General features: G+C 41.5%; 1 protein-coding gene and 1 pseudogene across 3 annotated transcripts; one reads left to right on the top strand and one right to left on the bottom strand.

The window, feature by feature from the left end:
- Positions 1-161: 161 nt before the first annotated feature.
- On the bottom strand, positions 162-5,442 carry LOC129837444 (cyclic AMP-responsive element-binding protein 3-like protein 4). Of its 3 annotated transcripts, none has more exons than XM_055903605.1 (10): positions 5,108-5,442; positions 4,182-4,337; positions 3,759-4,023; positions 3,483-3,625; positions 2,471-2,560; positions 2,149-2,255; positions 1,811-1,879; positions 1,628-1,712; positions 1,437-1,533; positions 162-1,345 (listed from the first exon to the last, which is right to left on the bottom strand). In XM_055903605.1, exons 2-10 carry the CDS (start codon positions 4,332-4,334, stop codon positions 1,014-1,016), a joined length of 1,341 nt encoding a protein of 446 aa, XP_055759580.1. In that variant the 5' UTR covers positions 4,335-4,337; positions 5,108-5,442; the 3' UTR covers positions 162-1,013. The 3 variants fall into 3 exon arrangements, with proteins under 3 accessions (XP_055759580.1, XP_055759579.1, XP_055759578.1); XM_055903604.1 differs by lacking the exon at positions 5,108-5,442 and adding an exon at positions 4,547-5,093 and having other exon boundaries at positions 4,197-4,337; XM_055903603.1 differs by lacking the exon at positions 5,108-5,442 and adding an exon at positions 4,547-5,092.
- Positions 5,443-5,569: 127 nt separating this feature from the next.
- LOC129837164 (histidine N-acetyltransferase-like) lies at positions 5,570-9,183 on the top strand (annotated as a pseudogene).
- The last annotated feature ends 4,922 nt before the right edge of the window (positions 9,184-14,105 follow it).

Below are 14,105 nucleotides of genomic sequence, written 5' to 3'. Positions count from 1 at the left end.
ATCGTTTTGCTGTTCCTTCTTGCCGAGACGATGCACAACATCGATGGTATCACCAACTTTGTTCTTCTCTGTAGGCATAATGCGGATAGAAATCATGGATTTCTTCAATGGTCTGAATAGTCAAACTTCAGGTAGGCTATATAATTACCATAAAGCAAAAACAGTATTGTTCCATTTAATAAATATAAAGTAAAGCACATAAAATAGGACACCAGCAACCACTAAAATTAGGATAGCAAGTTCTGTGAAGAGTATACATTTGGACCACAATGTCATGCTTAAGATAAGGACATGTTTGGATTGTACACACTGTTTATCTCTTAACCGAATGAGGGCCAAAGAACATTTTTAAGTACACACAAAAGATATACCAGTTTGCTTACAGTGCAAAATGAGTCTCTCAGCATTCAGTTATGGGAGCTGCAAACTACATTGAGCACAGATGCCAGTCAGAAACTAGCTAGGCAGTTTCACAAACATTTTAATGTACACACGACTAAGGTAGTTAGTCAAAAACATAATCCATCGGTGTAGGCTCACTTTCAAGGAGTGTGTGTGTTGTACACTAAGACTTACTTAAAGTATGCATAACCAAAACAATATATTCATATCTGTGGTGTTTTGAGGCTACAATCTAACAACCTTCATCCTTCCCACAGGATGTACTAACTAACTCCTCGGAGTTCAAAGTTAGAAATGTACTGAAACCTTTACCATACAAACATTAAGAAGTGGCGCTTAAATAGAAAAGTCAAAAATGTTTAACCCATTTTGAAGACCATTCCACCGAATCCCAGATTAAACCTTGTTTGCACCACAGCACCAAAAAAGAGTAAGGCAATGGTTAGACATTGAAGGCACCCAATGGGGTCTGGTTGAAAACCAATGTTGTGATGGGGCAGCATATTGGATTGCCCCAGCATATTCCTCCCATTGTCCATAATGAATGCAAGGAGCTTTGAAGAGCTCTATAAAGCAAATGGAATGCAGTCAAACTAGTTAATCAACACTGTCTACATCTCATCAGCGTGGGCTGGTTTGGTGGGGTCAAGGCTTGTGCTCCCTTTTCCCGTTGCGGACACCAGGCCCAGGGCCAGAGGTTCAGTCTGCCCGTCAACCAGAGTCGAGCTGTTCCCTGGTTGGCTCTCCTCCAGGGCCACACCCTCAATGTCAGTGATTTCGGGACTTTCTATTGGTTGCTTTAGTATTCTGGAAGCATCTGGGGGATCTGATTGACTGAGGTCACGGGAAACGGGTGGGGAATCTGGCTGGATGATATGGTTATCCACATCCTCAGAAGCTTGCAAGGATGAAGCAGGATCTGTGAGGATGTTTCTGGAGATAACTGAAACGGTAAAGAAGAGGGAAGGCTATTTAACTTTCATAGTTTTCAGAAGAAAAATAATCCATTATTAATTCCTAAATGGATAACTAACCCCCTTTTGGTGTATAGTCCTTTTCTATGGATGAGGCGCCCCAGTTGAAGGGGCTGTAACTTGGGAAGATGATGAGGCCCAGAGAGAAGAGGATAATCTGATGGGAAACAACAGACACACGATCAATTCACTTTTTTTAAGATCACCCTGAAAGTACACAAAGGCATGGAGGAGGGACATGTTGATCTCACCATGACGCAGGTGCTGGTCTGTGCTGCTTTAGTGACCGTCTGCTTGATCAGCGACTGTAGTCTACGCAGCTGAGCCAGGAGAGACCTGTGCATGGAGATATTATAAAAACACCAGAACTAACAAGACACAAACATCATCATTGAGCATCATCAGTGCAAAAAGGTGATAACCAATTTACTTACATGTTGTGTTTCTCCAGCTGTTCCACGGTCCTCTGCAGCTCTTGGTTTTGCGCTGAGCAAGCCGCTGCCCTGAGATACAGAAAATACCTAGGGTCACTGACAGAAAAGCATTACTACTGTCCGACAGTGTCGCCCCATTGAGGAGAGTCAACAATAACTCAGTGGCAAACTAGAACATAAGGACCCATTGTCAGGACTTCCTACTGCACATGCCTCACTGTTGTACCACAAATGAAAATGCTAAGGAAATGCAAGTGACTTGTTTATAGAGGTTATCCACCATGAACTACATAGTGGGTCCAATTTTCATGGAGCCAAATAGAAGCCTCAGGCCTCACCTGCTCTCAAGCCCATCCACATAGTCCTTCTTCCTGCGACGGCTGTCCTGGGCTGACTGTTTGTTGCGTATTTTGCGTCTCACTTTTTTCAGAATCCGTTCCTCAGCCTAGAAGGGAATTCAGTCCAGTACATTTAGATGCAATTCAACTCAGAGCTAAACAATTTCAGTCAGTTTCAGTCAAATCATAAAAAATATACAACAAAGTCATTTGTCATGTCAAAGTTGTTATGCAAAAGTAATGTAATCCAAGCGCATGCAGGGGAGTAATGGATTTGGGGTACATAGAATAGTGTAACATCTACCGTGCGTGTGTGTCTGACCTTGGTAAGGGGCATGTTGTTCGGCAGAGAGATCCCCTCTTGGTTCAGCAGTTTCTGCTCCTCCTCAGTCAGCGTGAGGTCAGGGTAAAGCTGATCAGGAGAAGAGGATATTGTGTTTATAATCCTCACTGCCATAATCCCATAGAGAGACACTTGAACAACCACCTGGGGTCTCAGACTAACTATCCCCCTCCCTCACTATCTTCATATTGTGCCTATCTTGTCCATTCATTAGGGACTGAGGCCTATGGATTTCACCACATCTTTACAATACATTTGCAGGCCTCAATTATAAGTAAGCAGGAAAGATTGTCACTGTTTAGATCTAATTAGATGGTAAAAACATTCCCTATTCATTTGCGATTGAGCCCTGCAACTTTGTCCTAATGCATATGGCGGGATCTTCACAACAGATGCCATTGAATATGGACTTATCTTGGCATTAGACCACTTTTGTGGTGTGAAATTATCAGAAAAATCAGATTTTTTATTTATTTTTTTATTTTTATCCCCTTTTCTCCTAAATTTCGTGGTATCCAATCGCTAGTAATTACTACCTTGTCTCATCGCTACAACTCCCGTACGGGCTCGGGAGAGACGAAGGTCGAAAGACATGCGTCCTCCGAAGCACAACCCAACCAAGCCGCACTGCTTCTTAACACAGCGCGCCTCCAACCCGGAAGCCAGCCGTACCAATGTGTCGGAGGAAACACCGTGCACCTGGCCCCCTTGGTTAGCGTGCACTGCGCCCAGCCCGCCACAGGAGTCGCTGGAGCGTGATGAGACAAGGATATCCCTACCGGCCAGACCCTCCCTAACCCGGACGACGCTAGGCCAATTGTGCGTCGCCCCACGGACCTCCCCGGTCGCGGCCGGCTGCGACAGAGCCTGGGCGCGAAACCAGAGACTCTGGTGGCACAGCTAGCGCTGCGATGCAGTGCCCTAGACCACTGCCCCACCCGGGAGGCGAAAATTCAGATTTTTGAGTCAACTTGCCCCTTTTAAGTCTCACCAGTGGGCTGTCTGGACTGGTGGGGCCTGAGGTGGAAGCAGAGTGGGTAGAAAGGTGACCATGGTCAAATCTCCCAGCGGATACTAGGGGTAACTCGTTGACAATACAGGACTCCGAGATCAACATCTGAGAACGCCACTCATCTGACATAGGAAAAGAGAGTAAACTCCCAACCAACACACATGGACACACACACACACACACACACACACACACACACACACACACACACACACACACACACACACACACACACACACACACACACACACACACCGAGTTCTATGGAAATGACATCGACACTATGCTGCTCTGGCTCCGTCTTGATGTTGGCCAGGGTGCTGATGTCATAGACCACCTGATAGATAGTTGTGGAGGCCTGAGAGGGGTCCACCGTGGCAGCTAGGGGGCTCTCGGAGCAAGGTTCCTCAGAGATGCCACTGTCGCTCTCTGAGGAGGTCTCCACTGGGGCTCTGGTAGGGAAGACATCATTTGGGTTGATGGCATAAAGCACATCCTCTGGCTCGCTGTCGTTTAGACCCTGTAACATATGGAGAGGAATTTGGTAATACTTTAAGCAAATGGTATATTACATGTTAATAATGTGTTAAGAAATAAAGTTGAGTAAATATAGCCCCAGGTCTTTGCAACTTGGCTCACGATATTGTACAACTAGTCATAATGGGAAACCATCCGCACACTTTGGGGGTCTACCGTGCATTCATCCAGGGGTTTTTCAGAGCCAGCATAGATGACATCAGAGCAAGAAAATGGCCCTTCCAGTCCCCAACTCTCCTCTGTCATACTGTCCTCCTTGTGTCCGAAAAACAGCTCTCCATTCTCTACATCCATGTCCTAGAAGAAACAAAACAGCAGTTAGAAGTCCTACAAAATATTTATCAATTCAGTTCTTCTCTTATTGCACTGTCAACGTTACAACTATTTGTTATTAAAGTATTTGAAACTCATATCTATGTTGTTGTAAGTGAAGATTTATAAAGCATGAAGAAGGTGTGGCAACTGCTCAGAGAGCTGTTAAAGGGTGGAGTTATATATATTATTACTGTTTGATCAGTGGGAGTCCTTTCGCAAGAGGATATCAGCATCCTGGTACGCACACACACACACACACACACACACACACACACACACACACACACACACACACACACACACACACAGTTGCAATAAAAACTGATAGGCTTTCTCAATAGTAATTGTACCCCTCATAAAATCACAACCATTAGACTTTTTTGGCCTCAAATGTAATATGTAGACCTACAAGTTAGGCTAGCAGAAATAATAATATCACGTGACCCACACCAGAATTCTTTAATAAACTATAGTCAGTCTATACGTATGTTTTCTAAGTTGTAGGCTATTGCCTGCATATTTCTGCCAAGTGTTCAGATAATGATCTCACACTATTAAATGGCGGAACTTGAATAAAGTTGATCCATTAAAATTCAACATTCGTAAACGATTGCCTTATTGTTTCGAATTAGATGTTCAGTTTGACACTATACCTCGATCATGTGTAGGATTCCCTTCCCTGTCAAGCCGGATAAACAAGAGTTACATTGTACTCTCCGACTATAGTCCTCATGTCACCACAAACAACTTACTTGTCTGCTGCTGTTTTCATAAGCGTTGACTGTTCCGAATATAGGTCTACTTCAAGAGCATTACAACAATAGTAGGCCCAAAGTGTGGTGAAAAATGCAGACGAGTAGTATTTAAAGATCAACCAGTGTAAAACGCATTTCTCCCAAAAATACAGCTGGCAATTCTTATGTCAATCATCTCGTTGGGCGAATAACCATACTAACACGGCGGATGTGCGTCGCCTACGCGCAACCTGTTGGCTCTAAAATCACTAACTGATAGAGTATGTAGATTTCGCTCTGTTTCTTACTTATGCCATGATGCAAAAACATGTCCTTTTATAAATCAGTACATTTATACCGACGTTGTGCAATTCATAATCGTCAAATAACCCCGAAGTCCCTCCCACTTTACGCATTTGATTGGGCAGGGCAATTTACCAATAAAAAAACAGAAGAGGGTGTGAATACTTTGGAGGCAAAATGCAGCAGTGAGTTAGAGATGATACTGGACATACTGGAAAGGATCAGTTACAGTATCGTATTGAGTTCTGAAGTAGGCAAAGGCCTATACTTTTGCCAACATTCTCTATTTACTTTTGCCAACATTCTCTATTGAGGCGTTTTTGCAGTAGGAAAGTCTGAGCAAAACCAGGGGATCGTGGCAAAATCTAAAAGTGTGTCACACCATCTGGAGTTCTGACTTTGAACAGGTCATGGATATATCAAAGCAGTTTTGATGCTTTGGACTACATGGCTGGCACGTCAATCATGGTTGGAAGAGCCTGGTCGGTTGGTGTTCCTTGCAAAAATGGATAGCAGGGTGGTGAGTCAATCTTTGTATGTGTTCACTGCTCTCTTTGCACTTATCTATTTCAAATAGACACTAATCTTTTTGTCTCGCCATTCTTTGTAGTTGATTGACTGATCAACAAATGGAAAAGGCAGCCAAATGTTGCGATCTTGAATGCAACTTTGTGAAATTGTGTCATTCCCTTTACCCTGTAGGTGGCGTTAAAGTCTGTCCTGCTGGTGGATGGTGGGGAGACCATTGTGGTGCAAGGGCTGGGGGTGGCTCCTAGTGTGCGTGGCGAGGGAATTACTGGTGCCATCCAGAGACATGTGACAGAGTATGTCTGCAGTCACTTTCCACAGCTCACTTGCCCGAAAACTGTGCCCAGGACACAACCCATTATCTGAAAAACTGTCTAGATATCGCCTGTTGGCCTACATAGCTTGCATGCCAGTGTGGTTTTAATGAGCAGGGATGTGCACAACTGCAGTCCTTGATGGCCACAGTTCTGAGGTCCAGTCAGTCATTTGACATATAACATTCTCTAGTTGTGTTATTTATAATTATATGTATGAACATGCATCATGCAATGTATCTTGAGTCTTGAATCTTGTGTCTGTGTTAGGGCATTCTTTCTTTGTGAGGTGAGGTAGGTGACATAGGATCTTTCGTTGAGGAACTACAACAGAGACTCGACCAAAAGTACAAGGCTGAGGCCTTTAACCCAGTGACCCTGAGCCAAGCAGGCAGAAAAAGCAGTGCTGAGCACACATATGGTTGAAAACCTCTCTGTTGTGTGGCACCATTATCAATGACTGGGAGCCACTGAAGCTAATGGAGGCTAATCTGGAAGTGCTTTGCAGGAGGGGGCTGAACTGGGTAGCAGACTGCCCACTCAGCCCCAACGCTCTCAGTCTCTGCACCATACCCAGTGCCCTATTGCCCTCCATTTTAACATCAACATTTTTGGTCACAGCCTTGATTCAGTCTGTGCTCTGTTCCTGGCACAGCTTAGAAACCTACTCTGATGCTTGGTACTTACAGTACCAGTCAAAAGTTTGGAAACACCTACTCATTCAAGGGTTTTTCTTTATTTTCACTATTTTCTACATTGTAGAATAATAGTGAAGACATCAAAACTATGAAATTGTAACGCTCTGGGCGTAGTGGGTGCGAAGTCAGGCGCAGGAAGCAGAGAGTACAGGGTAGTGCTATTTATTGCACACACGGCGAACATAAGCCACCCCACGAAACACAGGGCGCACACAAAACAAATGCCCCAAACACGGGGACTCAAACAGTCCGGAGAAAAAACCCACGAACGAAACACGTCAACATCAAACGTGCTCAGAGCAACACAAAACAATCCCGCACAAAGAGCAGGCGGGCCTACTGGCTAACAGAGCACGACTAATCAGCCTACACACAACACAGGTGAAACCAATAACCAGAAAGGGGAAAAGGGATCAGTGGCAGCTAGTAGGCCGGTGATGACGACCGCCGAGCGCCACCCGAACAGGAAGGGGAGCCACCTTCGGTAGGAGTCGTGACAGAAATAACACACATACTCTGCGTCTCACAAAGACACGGCGGTTGGAACCAAAAATTTCACATTTGGACTTATCAGACCAAAGGACAGATTTCCACCGGTCTAATGTCCATTACTCGTGTTTCTTGGCCCAAGCAAGTCTCTTCTTCTTATTGGTGTCTTTTAGTAATGGTTTCTTTGCAGCAATTGGACCATGAAGGCCTGATTCACGCAGTCTTCTCTGAACAGTTGATGTTGAGATGTTTCTGTTACTTAAACTCTGTGAAGCATTTCTTTTTTGGGCTGCAATTTCTGAGGCTGGTAACTCTAATGAACTTATCCTCTGGTCTTTCTTTCCTGTGGCGGTCCTCATGAGAGCCAGTTTCATCATAGCACTTGATGGTTTTTGCGACTGCACTTGAAGAAACCTTAAAAGTTCTTGAAATTTTCCGATTGACTGATCTTCATGTCTTAAAGTAATAATGGACTGTCGTTTCTCTTTGTTTATTTGAGCTGTTCTTGCCATAATATGAGCATGGTCTTTTACCAAATAGGGCTATCTTCTGTATACCCCCCTACCTTGTCACAACACAACTGATTGGCTCAAACGCATTAAGGAAGGAAATTCCACAAATTAACTTTTAACATGGCATACCTGTTAATTGAAATGCATTCCAGGTGACTACCTCATGAAGCTGGTTCAGAGAATGTGCCAAGAGTGTGCAAAGATGTCATCAAGGTATCAAGGTGGCTACTTTGAATAATCTAAAATATCAAATATATTTTGATTTGTTTAAAAAAATATATATTACTACATGATTCCATATGTGTTATTTCATAGAGGTCTTCTATTTTTCTACAATGTAGAAAATAGTAAAAAATAAAGAAAACCCCTGGAATGAATAGGTGTGTCCAAACTTTTGACTGGTACTGTATGTGCATCCCAGTATCCATCCTGGGCTAAAGCAGTTTTGTTAGAACCCTTCCAGTGTCATGTTCTTCAAGGATTATTGAGAGGAGCTTTTGCTGGAGACCTTTAACAATATCAGGAGCTGGAGGAAACACAAAGTGTCGTTGAGCATTCATGTACATATAATAACACCATAAATACAAAAGCTACATGCTGAATTCCAAACCAGGCATTTAGCCAAAATGTCAGAGAATGTATTTAATATATTCATGTCCTTTATATTGTGTTTAATGGTTTATTTGTTTTATGGTTTTATTATGGAAAATATAAACTGGATAGGATCTCCTGTATACTATGGCAAAATAGGGCAGTTATATATGACTCGTGGAACTCCGTTTTTTTCTTTTTATACAAGGCAAGGTTTGCCTCTTTATGATCTCACATAATCTCACCTCATAAGAACTGGGTTGTGGCATCAGCAATTTCCGCCTCTCTCAATAAATACATAAAATAATTGTGTTGGTGATCTTTTGAAAAACACAGATGGGCCTAAATTCTAAACAATATACTATGCAATCAAGATATTTTTATTCTATACAGAAAGTAATAACTGTCACGTTCCTGACCTTATTTCCTTTGTTTTGTCTTTGTTTAGTTGGTCAGGACGTGAGCTGGGTGGGCATTCTATGTTATGTGTTTCTATGTTGGGTTCATGTTCAATTAGCCTGATATGGTTCTCAATCAGGGGCAGGTGTTTTACGTTTCCTCTGATTGATAACCATATTAAGGTAGGCTGTTCTCACTGTTTGTTTGTGGGTGATTGTTCCTGTGTCAGTGTTTGTGCCACACAGGACTGTTTTCGTTAGTTGTGTTCATGTTATATGTTCACAAGTTCAGGTCTGTTAACGTCGTTTATTGTTTTGTAGTTTATCAAGTGTTTTTTCGTGTTCGTCTTTCTTTAATAAAACAAGTATGTATTCAAACCACGCTGCATATTGGTCCGATCCATGCTCATCCTCAGACGAGGAGGAGGACGAGCGTTACAATAACATACATTACCTAGTAAGAAAAATGTCCATACGTTGACATTACGTGCATTTCAGGTGCTGAATGAAAGGTTACAGACGTGAAAAACATGTATTTTTCTGTCATTGATTCTATGGACAAATTTCAACTGCACATTAATTCTCAATGAAGTAAGCGTTCTATCACAAAAATATAGGAAAGACTGCAACTGAAGACGGCAACAGGATATTTATTATTGTTCCCATCTGTCACATGCACTTTTTCAAAATCTTTAAAACTTGTGGCCATGATGTTCAAAGTAGTCCAACCTCCAGAATAAACCAACAGATCACTTCAACTACAATAACATTCGTAGTAACGGTTATAGATGTGTTTTTTTTCATGCTATGACTGTAATATGTTCTTTATCTACCTTAGTTGAATGCCCTGACTGTCAGTCTCTCTAGATATGAGCGTCTGCTGAATGACCAAATAAAAGACTTGGACTGATGGCAGCCTTGTGAGGAAACTGAGAGAGATGCTGCTTATAAACACGGCAAGGTGACCGGGCACAATTGCATGGTTAAACAGAATAAATATGATTAATACAGATTGATTAAGATGACAAGACACAAGTATAGGGACAAAGTGGAGGGGCAATTCAGCGGGTCTGACACGAGATGAACCTCACCCACCTGGACAAAAGGAATGCATATGTGAGGATGCTGTTCGACGACAGCTCTGCCTTCAATACCATAGTGCCCTCTATGTTCACCACAAAGCTCATGGCCCTGGGACTGAACTCCTTCCTCTGCAACTGGGTCCTGGACTTCCTGACCAGGTGGTGATGGTAGGCAACATCACCTCCTCCACACTGATCCTCAATACAGGGGCCCCACAAGGGTACGCTCTCAGTCCCCTCCTGTACTCCTTTTATACCCACAACAGCGTGGCCTCACATAGTTCCAACTCCATCATCAAGTTCACTGACAACATGACAGTAGTAGGTATGATTACCAACACTAGCAAGACGGCCTACAAAGAGTAGGTAGGCACTGTGCCGGCGTAGTGCCAGGTAAACAACCTCTCCTTCAACATCAGCAAAACAAAGGAGCTGATTGTGGACTTCAGTAGGAACCAGGCTGGGCACATCCTCATCAGCACATCCTCATCAACAGGACCACTGTGATGTTTAGCGGACCCCCAATCTTGAGATAAACTATCGACAGCTAAAACGCAGATCTGACTTGAGATCAGATTTCACTGAGAGTTGATGAATCCGGGATATGCCCCTCCCTCGAGGTCGTCTGACTGTAGTGGCATATTTCTGCTTTACCAAATGAGAGTTACAAACTACATACCAGTCAGAGTTATACTTACACTACATATTTTATAATAATAAGCTTTGCAATAGCATTTGACTTTCAACAATTCACTATTTCTAATGAACCGTTGAGAAGTACCAACAGAAAAGTACAAAGATCTTTTATAGCCAAGATACACCCCTCTCAACTTACACTGACGAACCACAGATTTTAGGAACAGTTCACAAAGGTTAAGATTTGTATGAAAGATAACTATAAACCATAGCAGACAGTTACTGCTGTTTCAACAGTTTTCATTGTAAAGACCAGTGTCTGGCCCTCCTACTCCAAACTAGAACCGTCTCTCCCTGGTACGGCATAGAACAGAACCATTAGCTCATGTCCTCTGGAATGTTCTTTAGGTTTTATCACCTAAAGATATCGTAAATCTCCTCTGTCAGTGCTATCTCATAGAGGCCCATCCTCAGTAGATCACACACACAATACTCTATTCTGTCGAATAAAACAACCATTATAATGCAATACAAGCATTATAACATAATCTTGCAATTTTCCACGACATGACTCATCACTTCCCGTACGGAGTGCAATTTTTTGGAATAGCAATAATGTAATTTTGCTGCCTTTTTCCCCACTTCTTATTAAGTCTGTGCCAATACAAGCTGCTCACCAAGGCTGTTATTTTATGAGAGAATACGACATTAGGTAATACATGATTTATTGCTTGCGATTTGTAATGCGAGAGATGCCATAGGCAGAAAGCTATACGTTTATTCAAATTGTTGAAAACTTTTGATGGAATAGCTATAGTTTTTAAAACTTTCTAACCAGCTATACAGGATATTATAACAGTCCCAGTAAAGCAATTTAATGTTATCTGATGTTACATCAGTCACATGCTTTCTATGCCCCCCTTTCCTACACAAACTTTACTTTCCAGATCATTTCACATACTGTATCTGGGAATTCATATTATTTGTTTGCCAAGATCCCAGAGCAGATGTTACAATGTGACATTGTCACAGAAGTCTCTCACTCTAAACCATGGGCACTATGAAAATGTTTGCAATAAATGTAAAACTGTGTTTATTTGTATTGACTTGAATGTAGGCAAATGTTCCTCAAACTTCTCTGATACAGGTGGTCTCCCCTCCCCATTCAACTGTAAGCCAATGGAGAGCATCTGAGAGCTACATTTTGCTGTTTTACTCGGACGTGAGAGAGAAGCAGGTTGTGCAGACATTGCTCTCAGAAAAGGATCTTCTTCTGTTGCCCTCTCCGGGTGACCATCTGAAGTGCAGATGAACCCAGCTGATGTCCCTGGCCTGGAGGTAAAGCTGGGAGCATTGGTTGTTCTTTTCTCTATCACACTGGTTTGTGGCTTCGCCCCTCTGTGCTTAGTCAGGGGGGCAGGGAGGTGCAATGTAGACCAAGGTAAGTGGCACTTTAGATAAAAATTAATTTAGAGAATGTGACTTAAAGGTAAAGCCATTTGTATTAAATCACTTTTTGACAGCACCCCTTTTGAATTGAATAGAACCTTCCTTATATATTTTCCCATTGTAGAAGTGCTCAGAAAGTTACTTTTTGGACCTGAATGCCAAAATAGTCAAGAGATAAAAGTCCTCAAAGTTGACCTATTTTGCATACACACACCATACCATGAGACATCCTGTAACGGCTTTCCTCCTCCTCTTCATCCGAAGAGGAGGAGCAGGGATTCGACCAAAAATGCAGCGTTGTGACAAGACATGATATTTATTAAAGTAAAGACGAAAAAACACGAAACGAAATTCACTTGAATAATTAACAAAATAACAAAACGGAGTAGACAGACCTGGACCTTACATAAAACACGAAGAACTCACGAACAGGAACAGACTACATAAACCGAGACAGTCCCGTGTGGCGCGACAAACACTGACACAGGAGACAACCACCCACAAACCAACAGTGTGAAAACACCTACCTTAATATGACTCTCAATCAGAGGAAATGAAAACCACCTGCCTCTAATTGAGAGGTCACCCTTATACAAACATAGAAACACATAACATAGACTACCCACCCAAATTCACGCCCTGACCGTCAAACACATACAAAATAACAGAAAACCGGTCAGGAACGTGACACATCCATCTCTTCATCACTGGAAAAGATAAACAGTTGAGATTTATATATTTAAAAGCTTATGAACAGGGTTTTTAAATTATTTCATAATTTCTTTAAAAATGTTTTTTGAATTAAAAAAATATTTTTTCCTTCTTAAATGTCAATTACACACAATGTTGACTTGTATGGGAATATCAGTTGTTTCATATTATACTGTCAATTCTCCATAGGAAACCTATTGAGATCATAGAATATACATGACCATTTAAGTTGACATTCGACAATGGGTGGACCAGCGGCAATCTTTGTGTTAGTAATTAGAAGCAAAAATTTCAATTCAATTAAAATGTCAATGGTGTACCAGCTAAATTGGAGAGGTCTGAAGGGATATAAATATATTTCATAGAATGGACCTATGATTGAAATGACACCCACCCTGTATTTAAGAGAATGTTGTGTCTCAACCGATGGCGGGCACAACACAAAAACCTCAGATGATGTAAAAATAGGGTCTAAGCTACAACATACAGTACCAGTCAAAAGTTTGGACACACCTACTCATTCCAGGGTTTTTCTTTATTTTTAAAATGTTCTACATTGTAGAATAATAACTAAGAGATCAAAATGATGAAATAACACATATGGAATCATGTAGTAACCAAAAAAGTGTTAAACAAATCAAAAAATATTTTATATATGTATGTGAATATGAAGAAATAAAATCAGACTTTTTAGATAATTGATGTTAAACGGTAAAAAATGTAATCTTTATTAAAAAAACATATTGTTCAAGAAATTATTAAATAGTTTGATAACCCTGTTTGTAAGCTTTTAAATGATATCAAACTCAGCCGTTTATCTTTTCCAGTGATGAAGACATGGATGTCTCATGGTATGGTGGGTATGCAAAATGGGTCAACTTTGAGCACCTTTATCTCCTGAATGTTTTGGGATTCAGGTTCAAAAAGTCACTTTCTGACCACTTCTTCCCTGTGCAAACATGTAGGAAAGTTTTGTTTAAATCAAAAAGGATGCTGTCAAAAAGTGATTGAATTCAAACGGATTTACCCGAAAAGAAGTCCTGACTGTAAACTTACTTGTTGACTCCTATGTGTTCCTTCCTTTCACAAACCCTACACAAAACAGAAAGACCCCCAAATCCATGTAAAGACAGTAGAATGTAAGTGGGTTCAACTTCCATGCACAACCAACCAATACAATAGTTGTGTTTTTGATTTTTTTTGATTTTTTTTAATCAATATCCAAAATATCCATTATACAGAGCTGTAATTTCTGTTGACCTAGCCTTATATTAAAATAAACTACATGCCCCATATTGCGTTTGG

This window comes from Salvelinus fontinalis, chromosome 38, assembly GCF_029448725.1.
Source record: "Salvelinus fontinalis isolate EN_2023a chromosome 38, ASM2944872v1, whole genome shotgun sequence".
NCBI lineage: Eukaryota > Metazoa > Chordata > Actinopteri > Salmoniformes > Salmonidae > Salvelinus > Salvelinus fontinalis.
Note: the sequence above shows the minus strand (reverse complement) of the source record. Positions and strands in the feature narration are given on the sequence as shown.